This window comes from Aplysia californica, unplaced genomic scaffold (genome assembly GCF_000002075.1).
Source record: "Aplysia californica isolate F4 #8 unplaced genomic scaffold, AplCal3.0 scaffold00258, whole genome shotgun sequence".
Classification (NCBI taxonomy): domain Eukaryota; kingdom Metazoa; phylum Mollusca; class Gastropoda; order Aplysiida; family Aplysiidae; genus Aplysia; species Aplysia californica.
Genome location: NW_004797528.1, coordinates 456,278 through 477,826, shown reverse-complemented (window position 1 = coordinate 477,826; position 21,549 = coordinate 456,278). Strand labels below are relative to the sequence as shown.

The window sequence follows — 21,549 nt, the reverse complement described above, 5'->3', positions numbered from 1 at the left end:
TCTCTCTCTCTCTCTCTGCTTGTCTGTCTGTCTGTCTCTGTCTGCCCGTCTGTTTGTCTGTCTGTCTGTCTGTCTGTCTGTCTGTCTGTCTGCTCTCTCTCTCTCTCTCTCTCTCTCTCTCTCTCTCTCTCTCATATCAATAATTGTCAATATATAATCTAGATCTAGAAATCTAGATGTAGATCTAGATTCTAGATCTAGATATCTAGATCTAGAGAAACCATTTCCAGAAAATAATTTTAAAAAACGACCGGTAAAATGAGGACGGGGCGAGTGCACCGCTAAATGCCATACATCAGATACACATGTAGACATGCATTGCACAACAAATCTTGATCTCGATCTAGAATCTAATCTAGATCTATCTAGCTCAATGTAAACATGTCATATTGCCTGACCTGAATAAAATCAAACGAAATAAATCTACAGTATATAATACGTGTTTATACAACATTATTATCATTAACCCAACTCAATGGACAAATGCAAAAGCTCTGTTAACATGTTCAAAGTTTTGAACTCTTACCTGCCACTGTGCGTTTAGTAAATCCCAGTTCATTACAGCGTTGGTAGTGAAGATTTATCAGTCGAGCAATGTATCAGAAATGAATAAATTCCTCTCACAACACACACAACGGGGGCAGTATTTCGATCGTATTTAAGGAACTCCGCGTCGGCTCCGCCCGCGAAGCCGAATGGGCCAGAGATAGCGAGCCAGCCAAGAAAGTAGCCTGTCGAGCGTTGCTGGTGTCTGGATACCGGTTCGACAGCTTGTCCCTCTCCTCCCCCTCTCTTCCCCGCTCTCTCTCCCTCTTTCCTTCCACCACCGCACTCAACAGTCAACAATCAGCGCTCAGCTGTACGCGGCGGGAATTCAGAAACGTGACCTTTGAACTCATTTGACCTAGTTCACAATAACAATTATAAAGGTTAAAACTACTTTTAATGATTTTGGTCACAGCATTTAATCGTTGTGGTGACTACGTTGAGCAGTGTTGGAAAACCTGAATTAATAAGCGCCAGCACCCGTAATAACTTTTTTTGCCCTGTTGCCTTCTTGATAATTTATTATTTTGTTCCTTCTTGTGCACTCTTTCGACTTTTGATGTACACAGGAAAAGCGCACGCAGTTATCTCCTCCTCTGAGCAAGAATTTCATGTTTACAATACAACCAGCATTTACAATGTTTAATACCTTCCTACACTGCCCAATCACGAGCACCGTGTTTAGATAACTGCATTTTTCCACAACTTGGATATATAATCTAATTTTGTTGAAGGTTTGAACATTTAACTTACCTTTTAGTGTTCTACAAACGAATTCTAGCCTTCCCTGTCCATCATTCCCTGGTTCTTCACTGTCACTGAGGAGTGTCACTTTTTTGTGACTTTTTCGTTTAATTTCAGTCATTTGTTACAATTTAATAATTTGTATTAGAATCTAGATCTAGATCTAGATCTAGATTCTAGATTAGATTTAGAATCTATGTGATTATATGGCAGGGCTAGTTGACGTGGAAACGTAGCTTTTTTGAGAGCATCCGAGCAAAGGAATGAATGGAAAGGGAGGGAGTGTAGACCTGGTAACCGGGAACAAAGTCACAAAGTAAAGTATACAGACCCGGTAGGGGAACTCTTTGGGGATTTCGGAAAGTTTCAGCGCCCTCTTGGCTCAGGGTAGATCTTAGTTCTTCTAGATCTAGATCTATGGCCTAGGTCTAGATCTAGACAGACAGACATAAATAATTGATTTAGTTTCGAGGCTAGCCTAGAACCTAGAATCTAGTCCTAGAACTAGAAATCTAGATTCTAGAAGGCCACCTCTATTCTCACCCGGGATGAGAATAGTGCAGGCGAGTCTTTTGGCTATTCTCACCCGGTGCGCGTTCACCGTTATAGCCTAGATCTAGGCCAACAAATTTTGCGTTCACCCTAAACCACAGAATTCTACACTGATAAAAGGCTGGTATCTAATTAATCCTATGTTGTGCTTCTAGATAGGACCAGGTTCTTGAACCATCTATCTGGCTTCTGGAGATAGTTTCCACAACAAATCTTTATTTCCACTTATTTTATGGGCTAATTTCAAAAGCATATAAAAACGTACACGTTAGGGTGGAATGACCCATATTCATGAAAATTTTGTCACCCCGTGAACCCCCCCGCCCCACCCACCCCACATTTTCGCGTAATAATGTATACGAGTGGTCCGGTATTCTTCAATCTTCCCGTGTCCGCGGTAACCGACAAGTTAGGGTCTACATGAGGGATGGGCAGGTACCGGTACCCAGTACTCTGGAACTCCTCGTTATACCAGAGAAGGTGTCAGTACCGGCACCAGGCATCAGGTACTGACTCTGGGAAGGAGCCAACACCAACGGATCAGCTCTGGGAAGGAGCTGACACTAACAGTTTTTTATGGGGCCCCGGGAAGTGTGCAGTGTGTAGGCCTAGCAGCTGTGACATCAGATGCACAACGCAGCGAGTGACCTTGATACACGACTTCAGATTCAAAATTGACAATCAAAAACAAAGTTTGCTCAAGTTTAAATATGGCATCAAATCAGGTTCCACGCGAGCCACTTCGCCGAAAATGAAATTACTTTTTTTGCGGTGATAATTATTTTTACAATCTGCATGCTAAGTTTAATCCTGCACGGCAGCAAACTTCAAAGGGATTTTGCATCACAGCTCGCCTCTTCCAATTCTGACTTGTGCGTGGGGGGGGGGGGGATGCGGGCGGCGCTGATCGTTGTGTGAGACGTGAGATACACCGTCTCTCACCTCCCGGTGTCTCTCCCAGTACAGCGGTGCCGCTGGTTCTCGACACCCAGAGCCGGAAAAGGACAGACACTGGGTTTTGCTGGTACCGCCCAGCATTACTACACGCGGTAATCGCCCCCTGGCATCATTACCAGTCAACAGCATCGTGATTACTTCCACCACCATCTTTTCACATGTTAAATTTCGTTTTGTTGTGCGTTTTATAGTTTTTCTAATAATTTTTTTTTTTTTTATCACATCGCACAAAATCGACAGCAGAGGCTTCTTTCCCACACCTCTTCCCCCAGCAAACCGATGGCTACGCGCAATCTCATTAGTCGACATATTTAACTTTGCCCCCGGCTAGGTCATTTTCACTTGGTTGGTCTGTTCATACACTAATAATGCAGGGAAGGCCAGTGTAGATAGATCTAGTAACTGGATATTAAAGCTCATGTCTCAATTGTTTTCATTATGTTATAATTGAAACATTTTTCATAAATGCTGGAAATATCTAGGAACAAGGGTCAGATTTCAGAAGTGACATCATGCTGTACTCGATTCGGAGTCCGAATATAATATTTGTTCAATCAGACTGGAGTCCGATTAGTCACTTCATATGATTTATAGAATAAGTAGGCCTAAACGGAATTTTTGTTACAACTCTACTAAGTCGTCCCTAACATCATCCTGCTTTCTGAATCTGAATGAAGGGACTAAATAAATTAAGCTATTAGGCCTGATTAATTTATCAATTCAAATTAATTAGGATAAAAATTAACCCGGTGTATGCACAGCTGATCAACCAAACAGGAAAACATGCAATCTTTGTAGTGCCCTTCACATCACAATTAATTCATCCTCATACTCACTTTGAGAATATGATCACATTTCAGTACAGGATGACACTGATGTGTGAACTTACCCCAAGCATTGCTCTCGCATTAAAGCATTTAAATTTGAGCCCTATGCCTGAACGTACACACATTGAAGCATCGTGGTGAAATCAGGCGCTTGTCAAACTAACAGGGAAAACGGGCACTTTTCTGTCAATTTGGCGATTTTTATCAAATTTTTGTTTTTTGACGCAACCTCTATGTCCATCTAAAAACACATTTTATCCATGTGAATATTACTGGAAAACGTTAATTAAAATTAAAAGCCCAAATTATGTCATTTTTTTCAGTTTTCAAGGACTCTAGCTATTGGATACCAAACTTTGACTGCCATTTTCTCGCAAATTTCACCGTTGAAACCAGGCAACCTCACCCCCTTCAATCGCAAATATCTTGACTTCCATTGAACTCAAAGATAGAAATGGGTATTTTTTTCATTGAAAGCTTTCGGATAATACCAGTAACTCTAAATGCCCAAAAATTGACAAGCGCCTGATTTACCACAGTGTGACAGATGTATTGTCATTCACATGCTGGGTGGCTATAAATGCCTTCAGGGCCGCCTCAAATGGATCACATAAACTAAGTACTCATCAGTGCTTTTATTGCCCTGACAATGGCACTGTGGTCTTCCAGCTTCGCACCTGAATTTGCTCGGCAGACTGGTGCCCATACTTGGGGATTGTGTTGTCTAATTTTAATTTAATGGCCTCTTCATAATGAAGTTATCTGTTGACAGTGGGCCTACCTTTCATTCGTAGATTTTCAATTGGTGCAGTCACTACACATTGATGCCCTACAAGAAAGGGAACTCAGAGATGGAAAGCTATAAATTTTGGACAGGAAGAGGAGGAGCATGAGATCAATTGAAATCTTCAGACTCAAGATTTGAAAATTGTGAAAATGGCATAGTTGCAGTATTGTTGAGTTTGGCATGGTTGTAGCCAGCCTCTTCATATTTACTAACTGTGATGTTTCATGCGCAAAGTAGAATTTCAATTTCTCTCGCTTGAATAAAAATCATTTGCTTACAAGATCCTTGTAATATATATATATAACATTGCTCTTTTTGGGCTGTCTATTTTATTTTTGTTTTTATGTTATTTTAGTGCCCAGATTGTTTTCTTTTACACTTGCATTCATTGGCTAGCCCTGGTCTCTGTGAGTCCAGTGACGGTGGGTAGTAAAGGGCTCACGGGTTTGAGCCCCCCTCCCCTCCCCACAAGTCTACCCCAAGGCAAATGAAAATAACGAAATAAGCAGTTGAAACTGTTCTGATCGCACGCAATGAACGCAAAGCGATCAACTTGGCGGCTTGCTCATTTATCCAATCACTGTTGTCACGGCTCACAACCTATAGTAACCTAAGAGCCAATCAAATGTCTTTAGGGCTCAGCAATCAACCAGCCCATTCCCACGGTCCCTCCTTAATGAAACCCCTCTTGTAAAAAGGTAGAAGACTTGAAAAAAATAACACTGCACAGAGGGCTCACGCTCTCTCAGCCCTGACAATGGGGTGAAAGTTTACGACACACTTTCCCCCAGTGACACAGTTACCTATGCGCCCATTGTGCCTTTGTAAGGCACGTTCTATTTTCCGCAACAACACGACCCAATCCACCTCATACACGGTATGTGTTTGGAGTGCTGTGTGTTTGTGCTGATTTAACAGTTATAAATTACACCAAACCACTTTTGAGGCAACTTTTTCATCAGATAAAAGCTAATTAGAGAATTTTGGAGGTGAAACGGCTTCGTCCCCACCATCCTGAAGAATTTAACGCAGAACAAAGAGATAGAAGACAAAGGTGACTCTTCTCGTTTGAATAGTTCTCAAAATGCTGTGGCTCGCCATGAGTGTAGAAAAATAATCAGTTTTGTTCTTATTGCTTGCTTTTGGTGGTAAAGAAGTGGAAGAAACCTAAGCCCCACCCAAATCTTGGTCCACCCACCGCCTCTGTGTGAGACTGAGTTTTATTCTCAGTATCAGTAAAAGAGTTAAGACCAAGAGTTTTGGACTTCTCACTAACTCTACACAATTTATCTCTTGACACTCCAATGTATAATTTTAACGGTTTTAAAAATGTTTAGGCATCGATACCATCCATGTCATTTTCAACCTTCAAAGTAATAAAAAAAGTGGGTGGTTGGCGGGTGCTCTGGTGTAGTTTTCTTGTTCTTTCCTATTAAAACATCTTCTATCGTCCTTGTCGCCCCTCCTTTTTTATGCTTGTTTTTCTCTTGTAACACCTAAAATCTTCTGGCGCTGATATGACCTAAATGCAGTTGCGAGTACCGTAAAATCCTCTACTTAAAAAAAAAAAAAAAGTAATAAATGCAAGTGTTTAAACGTCAGATCTTCATCAGGTATTTTGCATGATTAATTAATTAGCATTTGTGGTGATATTTCTCTTGTTTGTAGCATCTCTGTTCACTTGTCTTGTCTGACGCGGCGTTTTTGAGTGTCATTCAGTGTGTCCTATTTCTGTGCTGTGTCCAGTATTTGTTCACCTGTGTATTATCACCAATCACTGTCTACCACTCGAAGAGAGTTTATCTGTTAGTGTGTTTTTTTTGTTTAATTTAATAAAGCCAGGCTTTTTAGAATGGCTTGTTCGTCTTGCTTTATGATAGCATTGATTCATTTTCCTGATTTGCAGAGAGATACTCAAAGCCAGGATGGATCCAGATTCTCAAGGAGGTGGAGATGAAGGTTTTGCAGATGGAGAAGTGAATGATGATGAGGCCATGGATGTGGCACAAGCCAACAATGAGTCAGATGGTGAGTGTGAACACTGTGACATTGAGCTGCATTGGTTGCAGTCAAGTCTTTTAGTTTCTTGAAATGATCACGCATCAGCTCCCTGTTCTTCTACTATGTGACTATGTGCTGTGATGCTATGGCTCAAAAAAAAAAAAAATTGCATATATATGATATGAACAGACCATTGCTGGAGAAGAGCGCTGTACTGTGGGCAATATTTTCATGAGTACCATGAGCTTCTGCTACAGGTGTGTTTTTCTTTTGATTGCTGTTCATGTTTTTTTTAAACATTCCTGAATTCTACTGGATTGAGCAAGAACATAAATCAGAGTTTAGGGGCAAGAGGGATGCAAAATTAACGGGGAGTGGAAAATCAATTATATTTGAAGAAATAATGTGTCATACATGACTCATACCAGCTGACAGCAAAATCAAGCTTCACCAGAGTCAGTTTCGAATCATAAGTCTTGCAGTCTCTATATGGTTTTTCATATATATATAAGCCTTGGTTGCTGTTTGGCAGAGGTTGCTACTAACTGAATTTTCAAAGGGGTTGACCTCCCTCCCACACTCCCTCTTCAGACACACTCACACATGCACACAAATGTATATGAGTCCTAATTGCAGAATGTGGTGAAGTTTAAGCCAGAAAATGTCAACATAAGCAGCTTCAGATTTGAAGTGATCCAGTGCTTGATCTCAGGGTGGTAATGTTATGCCATGCACAGTGGCCAAAACGTTTCTCCCAAGCTGGGAGACTCTTTAAAGTAAGGTTGTTCTTGGCAAGTGGATGTGAACTGAGCTCCTGAACTCACTGTTTAAATAGTTATTTACCCTGATTTGAGTGGTCAAAAGAAATGTTCTGTTCAGCAGTCTTTAGCAAAGAAATTGCTGTTAGGGTGAATGTTTGCTGTTAAAAGGGATTATTATTTAATATATAATATAGGAAAATTCCTTTACATAAACTAGAGTTGCTGTTAGACGGAGGTTGCTCTTATCTGGACACCATTCCACTTTGTATTTTCCTTCTGTTGTGAAAATGTTATAAACTTCATGGTGATTGTAATTGACTTGTGAAAAGATATTCCTCATGTTTGTAGTAGTGTTTCTTTGTAAAGTCGTTTCAGCATAATTGTAATAATTTTCCCTGTTCTACATCTGTTTCAGACTGATACTGTACGACCGAATGTGTGAAAATAATTTAATGAAGCCTTTTTATTCATAAGTCGACAATTCCAACCTTTTTGAAATCATTAGTCTTCTAAGATTTGTCTAATTTGAACACTGCTATGGCATTTCACCCCCATTTTTTAGTGGGTGGTTGGCGGGTGCTCTAGTGTGGTTTGCTCCTTCTTTCCTATCAATCATCTATCATCCTGATCTCTCCTCCTTTTTTTTTTTTTTGTGTTTGTTACTCTCTTGTAACCCCTCTAATCTTCGCACTTATATGAACTTATTGTGTTGCAAATGCCGTAAACTCTTTCTAAAACCCCATTTTTTTCCTGATTCCCAGATGAGGTCTTGCAGGGACCAAGAGCCTCCGTCTATTTCTGTGACCTTGAACCAGATAAACAAGGTCATGATATTCCCAAAGAAGAGGTGGAACTCATGATGAAGGCGGAGCCATACCAAAGAAAGATTGACACTTGTCACCTGTAAGTTTCTAGGATGAAACCTCAAAGTTTTAGCACCCACCGATTTTTTATTTGGGATTTGCTTAATTTAGCTCGCTGAGATCGAACTGAATTCATAAGAATTTGTTTCACTGGACAAAGCATTCAGCTTTGTTTTTATAAAGATTCTTATTACATAATTGCATTAGATCTTAATCTTCTGTTTGTTCCTTCAAACTTCAGTTTTTAAGAGAGTACTGAGAAGGCCTTTAATTTTTGTGGTAAAGGGGTTGACAGATCCAGAAATTTCTTAAATTCTGCCGATTGTATTGTCTATCGATAATATCCAACTGTATTTTGCTTTTTATTTATTTTTAAAATTAAACCCTACGACTACATCCAAGTTCAAAATGTAGTGGTACACACAATGAGGCTTGTCTGTAGAATTCTTTTGTGCATAATAATTATTAAATGTGGTTTCCTCTTCCAAGAGTACTCACTCAGCTGGATTGAAGATATTTTTGGTCAGTGAAATGTAAGGCATCATGGTGAAATCAGGTGCCTGTCCAAATAATCAAATCGAAGATATCAATATTTTCCCTCCAGTTTCCAAGGACTCTCAAACTATGGAAGTCACCAAACTTTGGCAGCCATTTTTCTCTCTAATTTTACCTCTGAAACCGGGCACCCCCACCTCATTCAATCGCAGATATCTCAACTTCTATACAAGATAGGTGGGTATCTCTTTCATTGATAGATAGACAAATGAACAAGCTTTAAGATGATACCAATAACTCCACATGCCCCAAAAATTGACAAGCGCCTGATCCCACCGGGTCGTGACACAAGTGTTTTGTGATCTTGATTTTTTGTGATCTGAACAGGTGCGGCAAATGCTGGTTTGACAACCAGTTCAGCCCGGACTGCAGGGAGTGTGGTGGCTTCGGCCTCACCAGGTCCTGCCCCATCTGTCTCGGACGCTGTAATGTCATCTGGAAACGAAATGTCAAAATGGTAATGATGTCATTTTTTTCCTTCCATATGTCTGCTAACACCAAAAAAAAAACCCAACCCGAAAAAGCGTCAAGATTAGCTGATAAGCATGACATTTTTAGAGCAAAATGTGGTGCCAAGTATCACATGATCGTTCATGACTTATGTTTCTGAAACAAAAATATGATTCAAATTCAAAATTGGCTGAAATGTCAGTTATGATTTTTACATTTATAGCTTTGTATAGTACAGTAGAACTTGCTCTTAAGGCCACTTGTACAACAGACCGCTTTCCAACCCCCCATCCCCTTCTTGGATTTTTTCTATTGTGACACCAAGAGGACCACCTATCTAAGATGGCTACTTATCCCCTTGATAATGGGTGGTTATCTTCAACAAGTTCCACTGTATTTCCTTCCCTCTGATGGAATGTTCTCCTGATCAGGGTTGGTCCTGACAGGTTAGGTAGAAGCTGCCAAATCAAGGGGATCAAATTTGTATTGGGCGAAAAGGTGGGCGGGGGGGGAGACAAACATTAACCATCAACTGATGATCCCCAATTATATTACCATTGTGCTTCTCTTTTCGCTTAAACGTCTATGGTTTCAGGAGGTTGGAGGGCCTACTGGTAGGTCCCACGTGTTGCCTTTCCCTCTGTTGTTTGCATATGTATATGTTTTGCTTTTCCTGTGTACTAAATGACCATGATTGTGTTGACACGGTTTTGGGTTTAGTGAGTATTTTTGACTCGATCAAATATGTGAAGCATGCTGACAAAATGAGTTACTTCCTTGATTGTAGCCTTATAGAAATACATACATCACGCTCATGGATGAAGTATTTACAATTTATTAGTATGAAATAATAAAAGGCGTCAATTGAAAATCGACAAATTTTACCTTGGTGTCGATTTTTAGCTAATATCTCCTTTCATGGATTGCTAGTAATAACTCATTTTGTCAGCTCACCTCACATAGGGTTATTTTCCTTCCACAGTCTCACAGTTATCATGAAGCTTACTGGGATGGAGCCTGCGGACTCCCTGCCCACCTACAGCGGCCGTACCAGATTGAGCGGTTCACCGACTCATCGGAGGATGGCCTCTCACAATGCCTTCAGGATCTCTCCACAAACTAAACACTCACACACACTCTGCCATAGTATCGTCTTCTAACTAATGTCAGGCCTTCCCTTTTTTTTTAATCCCCCGTTTTGATGGATGTGAATTGAATTGAATGAGAATTGGAAAATGGATGGACAGTTGAACTATTGTAAGAGAAAAAGTTTTGTGGCCCTTGCCGATGGAATGTTATCATCTGGTGCGTGCGCTGTGCCTGCTGTTTCTGTCGTATATTTTCCAAACCCATGCGAGAGGACTACCAAAAGTTCTCCCAAAATGAGGCAGAAACACTTCCACACTGGCCATGCTTAACATTTCTATTAATTCTTTGGGCCAATGATTGTTTTTTGGATGTCTAATAACAGTACTTTTTCCATCTGTCGACTGAGTGGAGCTGCTGAGAAGTGTAGGATAGACTGGCTTGTTCCTGTCACAGTCACTCTCAGCTGCGACATTGATTGACACTGCGTGTTGAATGACTGGAAGTAAAGATGCCTGCTTTTTTTTCCTGCTTATTGCTGTGGATTTCCAAAAGTATTGGATGATCCCGTCTTTCCGTTCCTATTCTGACAGTATGTTTATATTGTTTCATGGGCCTGGTATCAACATGTCTTTTCGTGTGGTTTCCAGAAAGGTTAAGCAGTCTCGCAATTTCTAGGTGTAGTCCTCAAGGGGGTTACTTGACTTTTGATGAAATTCTGGAGACTGGTTCTCTTTACTATAGAATTATGATATTCAAGGATGTCTAACAGTGGCAGAAGAGCAACTTCTTGGGTACTTACTTGGCGCAGCTGTGATATTTGTGTGGCCATTCAGGCAAACCCTTTACTTGTCACAGTGTACAGTTCCTTCCTACCAGAGAGCTAAATTTGGTAAAACCAATGTGGTCTAAGGCTAGATATACTCTAAGTGTAACTGTCATAGCTTCAAAATTGAAAAAGTATAGCCATCGACAATGCTGTAGTTCAGGGGTCTCTGAGTAGCAGATGATGCGCCCCCTTCTTGGCATCAAAGTTTAGTATTAGTGCACCATGCACATTTTTCTCACTTTCAACTTTTTTCCCCCAAGGATTTTTCTGTGAATAAAGGTTATGGAGATTAGATCAGTAGATCATTTGCCCTTTAAAGAAATAACTTGAAACCTTTTTTTCTTTTCTTTTCTTCTCTTTCTCTTTTCTTTTTTTTTTTTGAGGAATATTTGATGTGGCCCAGGCTTATCGTAACTCTACTTCCAGCGGCCTCTTCCTAGGTAGTTCGAGTTTGAGACCACTGCTGTCGTTTTTTTCTTTAGGTGTTTTGTTATTTTTAATCAGGTTAGCACAAAACAGTGACAGTGTGAAGGGTTTTCCAGAATAGCCATACATTTGGAAGAAGTAATTGAGTCCATTGTTTGTCGAACAAGCAAGTTTGTTGGTGTATCTTGTAATATAAAATGAACGACACTCATGTTTTGTGTAAAGAATTTTTTTCCCATATCCTTTATATCAATTATGCAAAGTAATTAGTGTTTGCGCTGGCTTCAGCAAGATATGCTATGCTTGTCACTTCCAGCTTAAGTCAATATCACACTGTGTATTTTATTAATTGTATTGCTTCAAAGGACTAGCTCTTCGACCTTCTAATGCTTTTTCGTACATTTAAAAAAGTTTTGTCAAGCATTAGTTTTGGGGTTTTTTTTCTCATTTGAATCCTCAATAATGGATGGGCAACATCTTGTTGGGGGCCCCCTCCTCATGACTCACGACTGAATGAAAGTGATGACAGGGATGTGTTTTTTAGAAGTTTTTCGGGTCAAGCAGCAGATGCGACATAATACAAATCAGCATTACACATGATCCCTGCTTGAAACTGAGTGTGTCTGAGTTTTTTTTGTGGGTTTTTTTTGTGTGTGTGTATTTTTTTTCATTTAAGTTTTTGCAGTTTTTTGGGGGTTTTTAAGGCCATGTGATAGAATGTTCTATTTTTTGGGGTCAGTTTATGTTTTTGAATATTTTAAGGATTTTTGTTATTTCTTTGTTTTATTTGAATCACAGCTTCTGTGTTTATACTGTTGGTTTTGTCATAATATGGTGTTTTCTTCACTTTTGATGGATTTATTTATTTGTTTTCTTCGTAATGAGAAGACAGCCTGGCAGCAGGGACACAAGAAGGTAGCATGTTTTTCTACAACTGTTTAAAAATGACAATGGTCAGGCCTTAGAGAGTACAGTGTTAGAGGGCCGTACTTAGGACAGCTGATTTTTTAAAAATTTTGTTGTTTTAAAAAAAAATACTATTTAGAAGAATCACAACCCAAATACATACATGTTGGGAGGCTAGTTTTCTTTTTTATAAAAGTGTACTGACTTTGATATACTTTGTATGTATGGAAAGATCAATTATGTCATTCAGGTTTTTTGGAATAGTTTTCCTATTAGGTTTTATTACATATACAGAAAAGTGAAGTTACATAGTACTGATTGATGACGTCTTCCAGAGACTAAGTAGATGGTCAGTCTGTCAGTTGACCGTATGAAGGTCAAACTGTGTATTCTTGCATTGTACTTGTACATCCTCATACCTGACAGGCTTCTCAAGAAATTAAAGTTGTCACTGTGCTGAACCCAGTTCAGATAATGCTTTATTTATACATTTTTCATATTCTGACTATTTTGTCTCTTGTTTTTGCAACAACCAGAACTTGCATTCCTATCTTTTATTACCTTTACGACATGCACACGTGAACAGATTTTATCTTTGGAGGATGGGTATTGCACATGTGTAGATTAGAACTATGGTCTTATGAGAAGTATTTTTGTATTTTTGCTGGATAGAATTGTCCCTTTTTTTGACTGATGGCGTCTCCATCAATATGATAGAATTTAGCTTTATGTAAGCTTATTGAAACATAATACAGATTTCTTTTGTCATGGCAAAAGGCAGGCACACTCTGAAAGGCACGCTGTAGTAGGGTTTCCTGGCTGATGACATATCTCTCCACTGTTATGTCAGCATTTTGGCTTGACCTGCTGCTGGATAACATACTCACTTCTCATTTCACCCAACTATCGTATTTGATGTCATAGTTGGGCTTTTTGTCTAATCACTACCCTAGATTTAAAAATTTTATCTGTTCAGTACCTAGATCTAGTTTTGAGTAATTTGACTATCAGTTTTGAGTTTCACAACGAGTCAAGCTTTTTCGAGGGCAGTTCTTTGAATATCTAGGTATATTAACTCCGAATAATCTTACGATTTTGATAGAGCAGATATAATATTCCATTTCTGACCTCATGCTCTTAGTAACTCAAAACGGCAAAATTATCATCTGATAGAACTTTGTAATTCTATGGTAGCAATATGTGCAAGGCAGTGAGTTTTATACCCGGGTGGGGAAGGTATTTTATCAAGTCAGCTTTTCTTCTACATTGATGGATGCATCCCACACGTCTGAGGTTGGCCCTGACCTGTTTTGTCAAAACAGCATCTAAAAGATCTAATGTATGTCAAATGTGGTGTAAAACATTTGAGGGGTCCACTGGAAGAACAGATGTAGTCACAAACTGAAAATTGTTACTGTGTCAATTTTAAAAGCTTGTGGACTCATAACTTCATATTTGTTTGACTGGTGGTTTATTGTTCTGTTTGTTGAATGTGAAACAACAATAATCAACTAACAGTTGAACAGAAATATTGTTAGAATCAGCAAGCGTTCCAAATTGATACCCTCACAATTTTCAGTTTGTGACTGTTCCCGTTTCTTCCGTGGACTCCTAATTTTTGTCATCAATTAGTAGGACATGATGTCTATGTTGAAAGATGAACAAAAGGTGAGCTGGCAACAAGAACTGGGATGGGAATGTTATGGTCAGCTCACTGTTGTTTTCTATAAAGCCAAAAGGGAATTTTGTCTCGCTGCTTGATGGTGCTTCAGTGAGCTCTCAATTGTTTTTCTTATGCACTACAGGAAATTTTTTTTTTCTTGATTTGTAAAAGCACTTTGAGAAATTAAGTGTTACCTAAATCTTGAAATTTATTGTGGATGTGATCCTGATTGTTGTTATTTTGGTTATTCTAAGCAATTGTTTCAGTTTTCTTGTTAATATTTCCTTGTTTGATTACAGTACATTTTGTTAGAGTTCTTTTCCATAATTGTTAATGTTGAATCTTTGCCGTAAGAAAAATTAGTGACTCCGAATGTTTGGTTCACCATTGCAAACAGACTTAATTCTTCCTGTTCCATGCGCTGATATAAATCGGCGATTTTCCTTACACTTCTTAACAATGTGCTGATAATTTCTGTTGCCAAAAGAGCTGTCTTCTAACACTTTTGAGCATTGAAACAGTAGCATGACGAGAATCTCAGCTCACTCTGAAGATAAAGGTCTCGTAGCTAAAGTGCAATGACTTGTTTGTCGCTGAGTGCATGCATAAGCCACAGAGATTGTTCCGATGATTGATTTGTAGTCTCATGTGCTCCTCTCTTTCAACTTTCTGTGTGCGTTATTGTTACTGGAACTTTGGTTCTCAGTCACAGGGACAAAATCTAGTAACTAGAGTTGAACTGTGTTGTTGCTGTTAGTTAAACTGGAACTCTGCAAGTACTTCATACAGATACTTTGCTATATCTCCGATGTTTCTGTTTCTTCTTGCTGTATATGACTTTGATTTTACTTATTTTGTCCCTTTTTTTAGTGAGATACAGTTCAGCACTTTGACAGATGTTTTTTCATTTTCTGTTGTTGTTAAGGATAACTGCTAATATGTGGTGTTTGTAGTTTTACTACAGCCATCAGCATAATCCTTGTGGGGCATAATTTGCCTCATTCTCTTAATGTGAGCTTTTGTCTCGTGTAGTACTCTCACATTATGTTGATTTTATCTTTTCTAATCACCATACACCCAGAGAATTTTTTTTAAAGAATGCTGCCGTCATCACAGCAGAATGTCCTACAATCGTGTATTACCAGATTGTCCACACAGCTTTCGCAAGTTTGGCCATAATTCTCTACATATCATGGGATAATAATTGTTATAGTATGATTCAGACATATATTGTTTCATTTTCATCTACAAGTTTGAATCATAATGGATGACTGTGCTAGGGTTTTGTGAATGGTCAGAGGACTCCACTTGCGGTAGATCATTCTTTTTTAACTGTTCCTATGTTGTTCCTGAAGGTCTGCTTTTTCTTTCCTAGAACTAAATAACTTCAAACTTTTATTGTGTCCATGTGCATCTTTCTACCTGAACAAATTTTCAGGCTTTCTCCGTTGGATCATTGGCACAGGATTAGTTTTGTTGGTACCATGCTGGGCTGAGGTACGGGTGACCCTGGTTCCAGTCTCTTACTGGGTATTCCGGATGAATTGACGTCTTTGAGTAATTTTCCTGGCTCTCCACACCCTCTGGGCTCAGGTCTTATTGTAAATGGACCTTTGGACTTTTTTCCCCCCCCAGTCCTGAAGTTTTGTTGATGTATCATTTCTTTCATGACAAACTGATTTATTGATGTACATGGCATTACCTCTTACAGCTTATATTATATATATATATGTAATTTTGCTCATTTTTTTTCCTTTTAAAAGCTTTTTTCAAGCCAAAGTTGGTGAAGATGATTAATGATAATAATGACTGCTAGTCTGTGGCATTGGTGTTGTTTACACAATATCAGTTTGTTGTTGAAATTTAAATGGATTCTATGTAGACAGTTGAGGAAAGTGTTCATGGCTTGTAGGCTTACCCAAGTGATATATATTTATATGTTACTTTTTTGAGAATGTTACTTTTTACACGGTGTTCATGGGGGGGGGGGGGGGGGGTAGAGGATGCCACTGGTAGGTCCTACTTATCTGTACTCTCCCTTTGTTATTTTCTGTCAGTCTGTCTGTCTTACCCTTTCTCAGCTCTGAATGACCATTTTTGTGTCAATGTGCTTCTCTTTACTCAAACAAACAAACAAATTGGTAGTTACACTTTTGTTTGTTTTTTCAAAATACTTAGAATACTGACTATTGGATAAATAATCATATGTCATCAGTAATGACGGAGTTTAAAACTAAGGAGCTTTTGTTCTTATGAACTTATTGCTACAAAGTTGCAAACTGACTCATCATTAGTTCTTCCTGACAGCTTCCCTTGTTGAACTCGAAATGTTATTTTAATTTTAGGATTAACTTTCAAAGGAGACTTGGTCAGTAAGGAAGTAAATTGACGATACAGAGAGAGAATATTTGATGTCTAATTATGTAGTATGCAAATTTTCAGCGGCAGCTCAGGTGGTGTGAAGAAAAGAAATCCCGACATTTTTTTAGATGGGTTTTCTGTGTTGCTACCGTTATGTACCAGTGTATACGGTGTGATGGTTATGCTCACGAAAGACGTAAGATGGATTCCTGCATGGGGACTATTTTAAATATTTCGCAAAAGGAAAAAAAAAATTTTTGTGCATCTTTGTCTTTCTGTTAGAATACTGTGTCCCACTTGGATACCATATCCCACTCTGCCATGACAAGCTGTGTTGGTGCAGTCCGCCTCTTGGAAGAACTAGGTTATGTCTCACTAATGTTATTACAATCTGTCTATGTGACAGTGCCCAAGTGTGTGGTTTGCAGGTGGTCTGGTGTGGTTTGCTCCTTCTTTCCTACTATCAAACATCTCTCTTCCTAATCTCCCCTCCTTCTTCTTTTGCGTCTGTTACTTTCTTTTAACACCTCTAATGTTCGGCACAGATACGACTTTATTGTTTTGCAAGTTCTGTAAAACACTTACTGAAACAAAACAAACAAATAAACAGTGCCCATGCAGGTCTACATTTGATATCCCAGCTGACCACTGACTCTAGAGACTCATTTCAGAAGGCAGTTACGATATATGATATACTCATTGGGGAAAACACAGAGCAGGTGTAGGGGAAAAGGAATGAGAGTATTTCCAGTTTATATCCAGTTGCCTCATTTCTCCTGCATTTCTTCTGTTCATCTTTTGTCCCTCTTATCATTCCTTTGATTACCCATTTTCTCTTTCTAATGTATTATGATAGGAAGAGCACAGGGGAAAAACTGGCATAATCACAAACTGAAAATCGCGAGGGGTATCAATTTTGAATGCTTGTTGATTTTAACTGTATTTCTGTTCAACTGTTGGTTGATTTTTGTTTTTAGATTTTCCATTGAATAAACACAGAAATAAGCCACCAGTCAAACAAATATATGAAGTTATGAGTCCACAAGCTCTTTAAAATTGACATCCTCACAATTTCCAGTTTGTGACTATGCTTGTTTTCCCCCTGTGCTCTTTAGATAGATTTACAGTGTGATGAGGTGGTTAATGATAGCAGAAGCTTATTCGATTTTTGTGCTATAATGATCATCATATACTTCATAGTGGACAGTGTCTTGCTTTTATCTGTTTGATCAACTGATGCCCAAATATGTATCTCAGTGTTATTAGGACTGTCATTTTTTCAATCGTTATTATTTGAAATGCTCTTAAGAATAGTTTTGTAAGTTGTTACCGCAAGCTTTTATGTTGTTGTTAGCGATCCAGCGCAAGCATTTATAAACATCAGTAATTTGTTTTCACACATTCTAATATTCTGATAGTATTGTTTCCTCATCATTTCATTGGTTGATGATTTATTTGATTGTATATGGGCTGGGTTTGTTTGTTTTTTTCACTGATTATAATGACACATTGGAGTATTTGCAGCAGAGCTCGTGCCAACATACATACAGGTCACAGGCATATATGCGATTGATAGGGAGAATTGATATTTTGTTTCACAAAGCAGCATCATGCTTGTCTGTGTCACCTTCATAGTTGCTGAAGGTTGTGACAAAAGCTTTTCCAGAATTTTTGCTTCCGTCTGGGTTTTCTTTTTTCATTTTGGGGTAATGTCTTGCAAAACCTTATGACATAATTACTTTGAGTACTAGATGCTTCGATCTCGACATGAAAGCTAAAAATTTATGTTTTAATCAATTGTGCCCGTCCCTGTTGTTGTATGTGAGAAGGATCTTGTCTTTTGAGGTTTGTCCCACACTTTTTACTTTGATTGGTCTGTAGATCTCTGTGGATCCTTGATATGAAAAATGATATAATAATAATAATAATATTAATCTGTCCATCAGTATTTGACGATGACCAAAACATCTGCATAGGAGAATTCTTCTTGAGCAAAATAGAAAAAATAAGGGTTGAGATAACTTGTGAGGGCTGAAGCCAATGAGATCAATTCTGGCGGAGTAGAGTTTGCCGCATTCTGAGGATTTAAAGCTTTTTACTTCCACTCGTGGATGTGCGCAACTTGTGTGGGCTTCTCTCTTGGCTTCAGCTTTTCTAATTTGTGAAGCTTCTCTCTTGGCTTCAGCTTTTCTAATTTGTGCTTCAGCTTTTCTAATTTATGAAGCCTCACATGATTCGCTGTCCTTTGTGAATGCATAAAAAAGAATCTTTTCCGCACTATGTTTTATTCCTTCTGACTCAGGCTATACCATAACTGTACTTGTCCAGGCTACTTAGAATTTGAACTGTAGGAAGATAATTTAAGATTTCCTGTAGTAATGGTGTAGTGATCCGTTGAAAGATGTGGGTCTGGATGAGCTGAGGTGTGGTTTGTCTTGTCTATCTGCTGACATTCTCCGTTTCTTCTATTACTTTTTTTGTTTTTTGTTTTTTACAGTTTTTTCCCCTGTCTTAACATTCCACCCATTGTAATGTCATTCTTTGTTGTTTCGCAATATATTCCATCCAAATTTTTGTCTATAATACTCAGTGTGTTCATTATCTTTTTGTCTAATTTCTTACAATCTTGTTTTTTAAATTTCATTTATTGTATTTACCTGCTGTTACCAATTTCTCTGATTTCATTTTCTGTCAAATATTGACTCTAATTGTTTTCCGATATTCATGGCTGTTATCAAGATCACTCCAGAGAGCGCAGGTAGTTGGAGGGTACCACTGGTAGGCCCTACTTCTTTTCTTTCCCCGCTTGTTTCCATCAGCGGATGATTGGAGGGCGCCACTGGTAGTAGTGGTAGGTCCTACATCTTTACTTTCCCATCTGTTGTTTCTGTCTGTGTGTCTTACTTTTCCCAGCACTAAATGACTATTATTGTGGATGTGCTTCTCTGAACTCAAACAAAAAAACAAACAATTCTTTCCATCTGCCTGTCTTCCTTTTTTCCTTACACTATAGACCAGTACTCCACTGTGTGTGTGGTTTCCGTAGTTGGCATTGTGACTTACTTAACATTGTGATACAAGCAGTTTAGCACACACAGTGAAAACGGCAGGACACTGAAATCTGTTCGTTATATACGAATTTCGCTTTGCACCTGTTTTAAATATTAGGAATAGACTTGTGTTGTATTTCTATAGAGGAAAAAATGCGGGACCTAAAAAATCTGTGTGCCTTTTTCTTAATGTGCATGCTAGACTGTATTCCTGCTTTGCAATCAATAATAATTTTTTTTTTCAGTACATTTTCTTACTTCTAAAATTACTTAGGATGAACTCAGACCATGCACTGAAGGCATATTTTGCAGATTATGACCACCAGAATAATTTGAAAGTATTCATGCATACCTCTTTAAAGGTAGGGAAATATGTAATTTCATATTATATTCTTACATGTAATATTTATACCAGTTGTCAGGACATTATATACCAGTACCATTTTGAGTTTCAGTAACTTACAGTAGTCTCCGCCTAAACGCATGGTACTCGGGAGGGCTCCTTAGCGTGTGTTTATATGGAGCGTGCGTTTACATGAACCTTTGCAAAGGGAGGGAGGGACGCAGTCATCTCATTGCCTTGATATTCCAGTGACCTCCCTTTGGGATGGGGGTCACTTTGGGCCGATAATGTGACGACATGTGACTGTTTTGTAAAAGGTTCCCCAACTGTTCTGCGGTTAAGACTGCAAAGGCGTTGAATGGGTGTGTGGGGGGGGGGGGGGGGGGGGGGAGAAAGACAGACTTGATGTAATGAATGCACCATAAAATGTCGGGAACCAATAGCCTAAAAAGAAATTGTTGGTGATAGTCATAGAGACGACAGCCCAGCCACGTGGCTTTCCAAGCGACCACCCGCGACCGTAAATTCATGAACGAGCATTCACACGTGTTGCGCATTATAGGCTTAGGTCTAACTAAACATTAGACAACACGCAGTCACTCAAACACCAGTCAGAAACCTTCTCTCAAAGAGATGCATTTCCAGTGACCAATCAAATAAAGTTTCAGTCCCCCAACCCCCAAACATTTCACCGACCAGTCCTAGACATATGTGTCTGGAAAGTTGTGTGTGAAAATGCTGTCCATCACTCTCTTTGTTCGGCGTAAGGGGCAGTGTTGCAAAATATCCGGTTTTCTAGGCTTGTCTTAAGCAAGCTATGCAGATTGTACAGTAGTCGTAGTGAAATTTCCTTTAGTCAAGCTTTACCTGTCAGCGTGTTTCGCAGATTGGAGCGTGCGTTTAGGGGGAGTGACCGTGCGTTTGTACGTCTAAATTATATAGTAAGAAAAAACGTCAGAGGACGAAAGCGTGCGTTTGAGCAGAGCGTGCTTTTGTACGGCGTGCGTTTAGGCGGAGACTACTGTTCATTTTTTAAATCCCACAAAGTCTATTGCCAAGGTTTCAGCAAGGGCTACAGCAGCCTGGACAGACATTAAGAGTGGGGTACTGGTGACCTTGTTGGTATTGTGCTCAACTACTGTGCAAGTGATCACAGTTCAAAAACTAAAGCATCTTTGAGCATTGAATGACCCTGATTTGTTAGTAATGCTTTTCTCTAATTCAAAGAAAACACTTTACAAAGTACGTCTTACAAATACTCCCAAGCACAAGTGGCCCCGTCCTGCATTTCACGTGAAGGGGCCTGATATTTTAAGCCTGACAGAGTTGGCAAAAAGTTTATTTTTAAAAGAATGCCAGTTGTCGGTGCCAAGCGCTCATAATTTTTTTATTTTTCGTTTCCCGATTCATGAAGTACTGCTATATATGCCATAATAATCCTGAAGTGATGCTTAATGAAAACATTGTTGCTAAATTTGTTGTTTCATCGGTTTATTTTCAGTATTTTGTTTTTTTATGTTTGTGTGTGCATGCGATTTCGTAGAGTCAGCTCTCTCTACTCTATCTCTTTTCCTTCTGGCACTGTGGCGTCATGAATGGTCAGCGAATCCAACAGCACACAGGAAGTCAATACTCACTCGGCAGTCCTTGAAAAGTGCTGAATGTGGGACACTGAAATATGCCAGCAGAAGTGTTTTGGCACGATAGTGGGCAGGACATTTCAGGAGTACGCGGGCCGCAGTCTCATCCTTCACAGAGTCAGCTGTTCTTTTTTAGAAGATATATGCTATTCAACATATCACAATGGACACATGTAACATCATATCGTTTACGTTTAAGAAA

At 39.0% G+C, this 21,549-nt stretch overlaps 1 protein-coding gene across 2 annotated transcripts; it reads left to right on the top strand.

Annotated features, from left to right (window-relative positions):
• The first annotated feature begins 834 nt into the window (after positions 1-834).
• On the top strand, positions 835-12,760 carry LOC101856812 (protein pinocchio). Of its 2 annotated transcripts, none has more exons than XM_035970360.1 (5): positions 835-929; positions 6,320-6,441; positions 7,937-8,078; positions 8,921-9,050; positions 10,026-12,760. In XM_035970360.1, exons 2-5 carry the CDS (start codon positions 6,339-6,341, stop codon positions 10,164-10,166), a joined length of 516 nt encoding a protein of 171 aa, XP_035826253.1. In that variant the 5' UTR covers positions 835-929; positions 6,320-6,338; the 3' UTR covers positions 10,167-12,760. The 2 variants fall into 2 exon arrangements, with proteins under 2 accessions (XP_035826253.1, XP_005100786.1); XM_005100729.3 differs by lacking the exon at positions 835-929 and adding an exon at positions 1,117-1,280.
• Positions 12,761-21,549: the final 8,789 nt, after the last annotated feature.